Source organism: Letharia columbiana (assembly GCF_014066305.1).
Source record: "Letharia columbiana isolate WasteWater2 chromosome Unknown Sc0000000_s0, whole genome shotgun sequence".
NCBI classification, from domain to species: Eukaryota; Fungi; Ascomycota; class Lecanoromycetes; order Lecanorales; family Parmeliaceae; genus Letharia; species Letharia columbiana.
In genome coordinates, this window is record NW_023501036.1 from 1,028,274 (window position 1) to 1,038,695 (window position 10,422).

Genomic DNA, 10,422 nt, shown 5'->3' on the forward strand with positions numbered 1-10,422 from the left:
TAATATAACTAAGTATTTTATCTTTATATTTTAATAGGTTATAAGTCTAAACTATATTTAGTAACTATTTTAATAATAATATAATCTATCACTATAATTACGATTATCTTTAGATATTTATATTTATTATAATAAAGATAACTATAACTATAGAAGACTTTATTAACCTTTTTACTATAAAAAATTTCTATTTTAAAATAATCGTTCTAGATCTAAATAACTATAATTTATCTATAATTTGAGGGCTAAAGGCTATCGCTTAAGCGCTTTTACTTCCTAACTAAGATAATATAAAGCGAGTTAAGATATATTATATCTAGCCGAGATTATCGAAGCCACTATATAATTAATTAAATTATATTATTATTAAGGTCTCTAAAATATTACTAACTTCCCTATATAGAACACGCTAAATAAAGAAATAATACGCCTTTATTTATATATTATAAATATTAAAGAATTAGATAACGAGTATTTAGACTTTATATCTATTTAATTATAAAATATCTATAATAGAAGCTAAAAATTAGCTACTTTAGTTACCACTAGAAGAAATATAATCTAAAAAAAAATAACTCTAGCTTCGGCGCTAATTACGTAATTTTCAGTTATCGCTAATAGAGATATATTAATTAAAAAAATAAGAACCTTAGCCTTAAAAGCGAAAGAAGAAAAAAATCTCTATTATCGTAAAGAAGTCTTAATATAAGTATTTATTTTAGAGGTAAGATACTTTAATAGTAAGTAAATAATCTTATAATTAATCTTAATCTTAATCTTAAACTTTAATTAAGTTAATTTTAAAGAAGATAATTAAAGCTTTTAATTATTAAGATAACTAATATAACCTTAATAATATAATATTATATCTGTGTATAAGAGATAAACCTTTATTATTATAACGTTCTTAAACTACTTTAATATTTCTAAAATTCATTAATTACTTAACTTTCTAATAGAATATTATTCGCTATTTCGAGTATTAATAGATAATGAACTTTCGTAAATAAAGATTTAAGCTATATCGAGCTAATTTTAAAGCTTAATAAAAATTTTCTTATATATTTAAATCTCTAGTGTATTATAAGAAATATTCTAATAGCGAGAGTAAGTATATATTAAGCTCTCTTATTAATTTTAATTTGATATTAGAGTAATTAACTTCTAAGTCTCTATTAGAGTTAATCTTTAACGAAGATTTCTTTAATCTTTAAGCGCGCTTAATTTCGCTAATATTATTTATCTTAATTACTCCTCTAAGCTCTACTAATATATAAGTCTTATTCTTAAGCTTAAGCTTTAATAAAGCGAGCTTATCTAGCTTATCCTCTGATGAAGAGAGCTTATCGAGTCTCTAAGCATTATATCTTTCAAGAAATCTAAAATCTTGATCTTTTTAAGCCGCCTCGATAATATTAATAAGCTTAAAAATATCTTTAACTATTAAATCTAAAAGTAATAATTCGAGAATAAATTAAAGCTACTTCGACTATAGCGTTATATTAAAAAAGACTATATAAAGTTAATTATTAATATTATTATTATTAAAGCTTAGATCGATAGCTAACTATAAATATAAGATTAAATCTATATTATACTAAAATCGCGCTGTAAAAAGAACTTATATTCTAAGATTAAGAATAAAATTAATATTAAAGAAGTTTAAGAGATTCTAAATAAGTTTAAGCCTCGAAGCTCGAGTATTCTTAATTTTATATTTAGAAAGATAGATAACGTCACTCTTACGGAGTATAATAATAATCTTTAATTCTATATTAATAAATTTATAAAGATTCTAGATAAGTTCGATAACTTATCCTTAAAGCTAAAGTTTAATAAGAATTAAAAGATTTATTACTTTTATTTAAGCTTAAATTCTTTATATAATTTATATTACGAATAATATAATTAAAATTATAATATCTTTAAAAATAATAATATTATAAAGTTTGATTTAAATTATACGATTATTTAATTTATTAATATTATAACTAATTTTATTAACTTAATTAATATTAAAGCTTATATACTAGCTACGCTAGTTAATAACTTCTTTATATATAATTTATAAAGCGTTATTATATTAATTACCGTCGACGAAATTATTAAATATAAGATTTAATAAAAGATCTATATTAATAACTTTTATATTTATACTTAGACTTATAAGTATTATAATTATTATAAAAAGAATTAATATAATAACGTCGAATATATTACTTTATATCTCGAATTTAAGAAATAAAATAGTAATAATAATAGAGGAAATTACGGTAATCGCGAAGACCGCGATAATTATAATAATAAAGATAGCGATAAAAAAAATAATAATAATAATTTCTCTAGCTTAGATAATAAAGATAAAGATAAAAATATCTAAATTAATAAGTTTATTATTAATTATTAATTTAGTAATATTAAGACTATTATAGCGTATATCTAATTAATAATAGTATATAATTTTATAATATATATTAACCCTAATCTAGAGAAAATTATATATCTTATTATTAATTCTTAATTCTTATAAAATTAAGTTTATTATTTCTTTATTAAAAAGGATCTAAAGATTATAGTTTAAACTTCTTCGATATCTATAGCCGCCGCACTATCGTATATATAATTTATTAATAATATCTATACTTAGTATATTACTTATAACTTCTTAATCTTTTAAATCTTTATTTTATTTAAATTATATTATTTAATTAATAAAGTTAATAACTTAGTTATAATTATAAACTTTAAGCGTATTAAACTTAAATATAAAGGTCTTAAAGATAAATAAATTTTATATATAAAAGATATCTAATATATCTCTAATAGTAATTTTAATCTAATTTCTTAAAGGTAACTTAAAAATTAAAACTATTCGCTATAGTTTATATTCGAGAATATTAAAATAAAAAAGTATAATATTATTTTTAGACGCTAGCGTAATTATCTTTATACGCTAAATATATAAATAGAGATCTTTATATACTTAGTAGTTATTAATAAAGATATCTTTATTTATAATAAATTTATTATATCTATATCTATATCTAAATTTTTATTTTTATTCTTATTCGCTAATACTCTAGATTCTTAAATTAATAAAGAAATCTTATATATATAACACGCTTATTATAATTATTTAAGATTTTAGAATCTTAAGAAATTAGTTAAAATATATATCGAAATAAATTTATTTATTTTATTCTTTAAGAATATATACGAATTATATAGTATTGCTAATATAAAAGTTAAATTATATAAGCGTTATATAATATTAAACCGCTAAGAAAATAATCTAATTTATAATAATCTTTAAGAATCTTTTTTATTTCTTATAATAATTATAAATAAATAATAATCTTTCTAGATAATAAAACGCTTTATTTCGCTATATTCTTACTTTCTAATAAAAATAATTCTATAATTCTTATAATATTTAAGTCTTTTCTAAATTAAGTTAAATATAAAAATTATATTTATATTAGATTTTATAATAACTATAAATTCGAGTATAATAACTATAATATATATATCTTTCGACTTATTAAAGAAATTATCTAGAAAAATATTATATCTAATAATTTTTAAATAAATAATAAATTTGAATATTTTAATTAAACGATATAAAGTAAGATTAACGCTATATTTAAAGAGAGTAGATTATTATAAAAGTATTAATTAAAATTCGTGTAAACTTTAAATTATCTACGCAATTTATAATCGATATTAAAAAGAAATATTACCCCTTATAAGGCCTTTATAAACTATTTATCTAATATTTTATATTTTTAAATTATTAAATAAACTAATTTCTATTGAATATATCTATTAAATATCGATTAGATTAAATATAAGGATTACGTCTATAAAAGGCGCTTAATTAACTATAAAGCTAATTAATTTTATTATATATTAATATTAAATAATAAAATTTAGATTTATTTAAATATAATTTAGATTAATAATATCTCTTTTAAATCTATCTTATTTAAGCTTAATTTCGCTAGAGAAAGAGAGATTAATAATTAAAACCTACTTAAAAATAGAAATAAGCGCTATATAAATACGCTAGAAAAAGCCGTATATAAGTTATTAACTACCTCTTTAATATTAATTCTAAAAAAGAGAATCTTAAAAAAAATAAGATAAGAAATATTTATTAAAGTAATAATTATCTTAGCTAAAGTCGTTAGAAGAGAATTTATTACTATTATATAAATTCTTATTAGAGAAATATCTCTATAGATATTTTCGCCATAGATATCGTTATAGATATCTTTATAGATATATTTAAAGGGAATAAAGTCGAAATCACTTAAAACTCTAAGCGAAAATACGCTTATAAAATTTATTTTAATAGCTTTATAAGCCTTAATAAGGTTTATAATTAAGTTTATAATTAATTAATAGCTTCTCTTAAAGTAGTTTAAGCGATATAAAGTTCTTAAAGCTTATCGCGATCTTTTATTAGACTTACTCGCCTTTTTAGCTAAAGCTAACGCTTTTAAGCTATTTAAGTCTTAAATCTATTAAGAGATAATAGTAAATAAATATCGAAAAATAAAATAAAAACTTATTATATAGAAAGAAGTTAACTTTTTTATAGTTAATAATACTTAGATCTTAATAAATCTACTTTTAAATATATATACTCTAGACGATAAATAGATTTATAAACTTAAGTAAGACTTTATAAAGGAGATTATACGATATAAAGCTCGATAAATAATTTATAATTTTAAATAGCGTAAAAGCGTAGATTTTAATAAGACTTTCGTCTTTATAGTTAAGCTTATAAGCTATAAAGCGATCTTTATTTTAATAATAATCTTTAATTAAAAATTAAAGTAAATAGATATTAAAATTATTTTTCTTTATAATAATATAAAGGAAATTATTTATATAATATAGTTTATAAACTTTAAGATAAGTAGTAAATATAAGATATATAAGCTAAAGAAGGCGCTATACGATCTAAAGTAATCCTTAAAGATCTAATATAATACCCTCTCTATATATCTAAAAAAATTAGACTTTAAACTTATTATAATTAATTTCTTAATCTTTATTAATAATATTATAATTATTATAATTTATATAAATAATATTCTCTTAGTTAATTTCGATAAAGTAGAAATTTAGAGTATTAAAGATAAGCTTAATAATTACTTCGAAATAACTAATTTAAAATTATATATCTATTATCTAGATATAACTATTACTAAAAATTATATTAATTATATTATTCGACTCGATTAAATAGAGTATATTAAAAAGTTTCTTATTAAGTATAGTATATAAGAATTTAAAGATATATCTATTTTTATAAATATCGAAAGATATTAGATATTTAAAGAGGACTTCTAGACCTTCGAAATCTCTTATATTAAGTATTAGTCGATAATAGAGTTATTAATATATATAATACTTAATATAAAATCGAATATTATATTCGCGATCTCGATAATATTTTAATATAACTTAAATTCTAATAAAGCTTATTAAAAAGCGATTAAGCGAATCTTTCGCTATCTTAGATAAATCGTCGACTATTAACTCGTCTTTAGAGGAGATCTAAAACTTCTAAGCGGTTATATCGATATCGATTAGATTAATAATTAAGATACTTATTACTTAATATCTAGATATATATTTAATATTAATAGCGAGGTTATTAGTTAATTATCGAAGCGATAATTTATTATAGTATTTTTAATTTATAAAACTAAATATATTAATTAAATATAAGCTATTAAGAAAGTAATTTAATTACGTAATCTATTAGATTAGCTTAATTCTAATAATAAATAAATATAAATAATAATTATTTTTTATAATAATTAAAGTGTTATAGTATTAGCTAAAAACTCTTAATTTTATATCTATATTAAATATATTAATATTTAATATTACTATATATAAAAATAAGTTATTACTAAAAATATCGCTTTAGAATATATTTTTACCGATTAATAGATAGTTGATAGTCTTATTAAAGCCCTCTATAAGAATAAATTTAAAAATTTTTATCGACTTATTAAGTTAAAATATTATCTATAATTATAATTTAATAGTCTTAATACAGGGAAGCCGCTTACTTTAAAGAAGCTATTTTATTAATTCTCATATTATAGATAATTAACCCGAGTCGTCTATCGAGCTACTATATTAAGTTTAGCACTCTATAAACTCGCTATTTTACATCGAAATAACTATTTCTTTAGCGCTATTACTACTATCATTACTAAAACTTCTAAAGCTCTTTCAAAAAACTTATATCTACTTGTTACTAATATCTCGAGTATTATATCTTCAAATTATCGCTATTATAGCTATTATTATTAAGAATTAATTATCTAAAATAGCCTCTATAAAGGCCTTATAGCCGGCGATATATAGCTAGAAGAATTTCTTTTAATTATTTTATTCAGCCACCCTCACATATATCCTTCGGCCTCGAATTAATCGATTTTTGATATACATCAGATGGCCTGGAAATAAAATTTCTAAAAAACCGTTTTTTGATAAAAAGTGGAATTTGAGTTATATTTGAGTGGGGGCCATAGTTTAATATAATCGTTTTCAGATTTCGACTTTTCACTTTATCTACTCTATTTTGGACGTCGTAAACTTTAAACCTCGTATTTTTTAATTTAGTTTGTAAGGGGGGGGATAGGGGTATAGAGGGTATATTTTCACGCTAATTACCCGGCACTAACTTACCTTAACTACTCGATATTAATTTACTCTTACTATCCGGCGCTAGTCTCATCTTATTTACTCGATTTTAATATCGTTAGTATTAAACTTCGTATCTACTAAGTTTTACTTATAAAAGAATATATGCGAAGAAAAGTGTTGAAATTCGGATTACATAACTCTTGGTGTCTTGATAGTCACGTGACTACGTCACGTGACACGCCTTAGCGCGCCCGTGTTAAGTCGCTCTTTTCTTTTATAGAACTCTATAGTTAATATAACTAAGTATTCTACCTTCATATTTTAATAGATTTAATCGATAAATAAGATTTTTATCTTTTTTTAATATTTTAAATAATTTAACTCTCTAATTAAAAAGCTTAAAATTAATATCGATAATAGAGTATTTATAATATAGCTTTAAATAGATTAAAGACTCTTCGCGAAGATTAATAGCTTTATAACTATTATTATAGCGAGTTTTTATTATAGCGTTAATAAAAGTAATAGTATTATTAATCTCTTCTTATTTAATAAAATATAATTAATTAAAAATTTTTAGCGATAAGTCTATAAGTAGCCTTAATATATCTTATACTTAAAATTTATATATAATTTTATTTAATATAAATTCTATTAATATAATTAAGTTATTAAGATATATTTAAAAAAATTAAAGTATATTTAATTAATTATTTATATTAATAATAAGATAAAATTATAAAATAATCTCGATAGTCTAATTCGTTCTTTTTAATTACTTATTTATCTAAAGATAATAAATAATTAAAATTACTATAATAATTCTAAGCTTTTTAGAAATAGCTTTTTAGAAAATACTTATATACTTAATATTATAATCGCTAATTATAGCGATAAAAATATTTTAATTATAAAATACTAGAGTAATAAATAAAGTATTTATTTAATCGATAATAGTCTATTTATTAAATTCTAATATAAGAATTTTTTTTAAAGAATTTATATATTATAATAAGAGGTATATTTTTATCTTTCTAGAAGAGAAGTATAATAATAAAATTTAATATTATAATATAAAAAGAAATAAATAATATAGAAATTAAATTAAGCTCGCTATAAATAAAATAATATTTAATTTAATTAAATTAATACTTAGAATAATACTTTAAATAAATTTAAAGATATTTTAATAAGTCTCTAATATAGATTAATAGCGAGATTCTAACGTAGATAATATAGAAATTAATATAGAAATTCTAATTATATATTAACTAGAAAACCTTTTACTATATAAATTTAGAGATATAAAAATTTTACTTATTAATATAATTAAGTATAATTTTATAAATAAAATTATTATATTTTTAAAAGCGAAGTTTTTCTAGTAAATTAAATTATTTAAATAAATTAAAAATCTTAATTTATTAAGAATTCTTACTATACGTCTTAATAAGATATTTCTTAAAGTTATTATTTATTTCTATTAAAGTTATATAATAGATTAGAATTTCTTTAAGTAGTATTATTTATTTATTTAATTTTAAAATACTCTTATAAAGACTTTCTAGTACTACTTACTTTTCTTTAAAATTTATATTTATTTAAAATCTAGATATTATATTAAGAATAATATTTAATTTATTAATCTTATAATATATAATAAGATTAAATTTTAATAAATATTAAGAAATATAAATTAGTTAAAGATTTAATTTATTAGTAAATAATATAAAAATTATAGTTTATTAAGCGATCTAATTTATAGTAGAGTAATTAATATAAATTACTATTAATAATATTTCTAATATTTCAATTAAATATTTAACTTTATAAATTATTTAAATTATAATAATAATTTTAAATTTTATAAATTAGTAATTATATTTTATAATATTAATTTATTTATTTAGAAATATTATACTCTATATATCTTCTCTAGTAAAAATAAAAACTTTCTTTTTTTCTTATATATAATAAATAATAATAGCGAAACTCTATATTTTAAAAGTATTAATATTAATATATAATTTCTATTTTTAATTAAAGTATATTAGAAAGAAGAGCGAGTAAAAAGTATTCTATAAATTCTAGAAGATAAAATTTCTTCTCGAGTTAATTCGTAATATAGCTTTATAGAAGTTCGCTTATAAGCGAGTTTAATAAACTACTTTTTAGAAATAGTAAACGTAATAACTACTTTAAATTAATCTAAAAAAATAACTAACTTAACTATTATTATTTAAATAAGAGAAATCTTATATTTTTAAAATAGCTAAGTATATTATATATAGCGAGAAATCGAGTTTCTTAGCTATTCTATTAAATCGAGAAAGATTTTTAAATTATAAAGATTTAATAAAAATCGAAATATAATAATTATCTTAATCTTCTCTTTTAATATAGATATAAGTAAAGGCCTATGAATTGAATTCATGGAGTTGGATTTTTCTAAGTTAAATCGAATTTTAGCCCTAGCCCTAAGTTAAATCAAACTCTAATCGCTTGCTGTGCGTTTTTGATCTACTTCTATCACTATAGAATTAATTTAATCTATATGATATATAGGCATATATATGCGGAGAGAGGCGCGCTAAGGCCTAATTAGGAAGGTATATCGAGTGTGGAGGATGAATCCGTAATAATTGCCCACAAAAAACAGAGAAAGACTATGTTCTTATGGCAAGAAGTATCGAAATATCGGAAAGAAATGAAGACAACATGCCAATTAGTGGTGTGAATCCCACAATATCTCCTACCGCAGTGAAATTTTTCGAATAATAAAATAGCTGTAGATATCGGACGGTTTCAATTCGTCCAAATATGCATCGTTCCGGAGTGATGATTTGATGTGGAACCGTGGAGAGCATATGATATGGGATCTTGGAGAGCTGAGCCGTGTTCTTGACGATGGTGGCCTTGTTGCCGCTTGGTTTCTCCGCAGTGTTCTCCGCAGTGTTCTCCGCAGTGTTCTCCGCATTTGCCTGTTGTAGTTTCTTCTCTTACTTCTTAATGTAGTGGGGATGATAGGCTTAGTTGCAGTGGTGTTCTCCGCGCTTGCTGAGTGATGATTTGATGTGGAACCGTGGAGAGTATATGACGTGGGATCTTGGAGAGCTGAGCCGTGTTCTTGGTGCTGGAGGCCTTGTTGCCGCTTGGTTTCTCCGTAGTGTTCTCCGCATTCGCCTGCTGTATTGACTTCTCTTGCACTGGCTGAGTGGATTGGTGTGAGACCGTGGAGAGTAGGCCTGTTGTGTCACTGCTGCTGATGACTGTCTCCGTAATGTTCTCCGCAGTGTTCTCCATAGTGTTCTCCGCAGTGTTCTCCGCATTCGCCTGTTATAGATCCTCCTCTTATTCAACTGAGTGCGAGGGTACCGAGGGTAAATATGTTGTGACGCGTCTGGTGTGATTATCATATTTTTAGGAGCTTCTTCTTAACGATGTTTAGAATCTAACACGCGTTGAGAGGCTTTAAAATAGGGTGATAAAGAACGGGTAGGGGAGGAAGACGCGTTTTGGGAGGTAGCATCGCTGGGTGTACTACCGCTGACTTGAGAGGAATCTATAAGAGAAGACGTATTCGTTCGGGCTCTTTTTGAGGGCCTTTTAACGCGTTTATAAGCAGTAGTAAATAGCTATTAAGCTCGCTTACGGCCTCGATTACCAGCAATAATAAATTCGCCGAGAGACGATCTAAAGATATTAGTAGGGGCTCTAAAAGGGGGTAGAAGAAGTATACGTGCT

At 21.8% G+C, this 10,422-nt stretch overlaps 1 protein-coding gene across 1 annotated transcript; it reads right to left on the bottom strand.

Moving 5' to 3' along the window:
- Positions 1 to 9,684: 9,684 nt before the first annotated feature.
- HO173_000290 (uncharacterized protein) lies at positions 9,685 to 9,981 on the bottom strand (the record flags this gene model as incomplete). Its single annotated transcript, XM_037302240.1, has 1 exon — positions 9,685 to 9,981. One exon carries the CDS (start codon positions 9,979 to 9,981, stop codon positions 9,685 to 9,687), a length of 297 nt encoding a protein of 98 aa, XP_037170819.1.
- Positions 9,982 to 10,422: the final 441 nt, after the last annotated feature.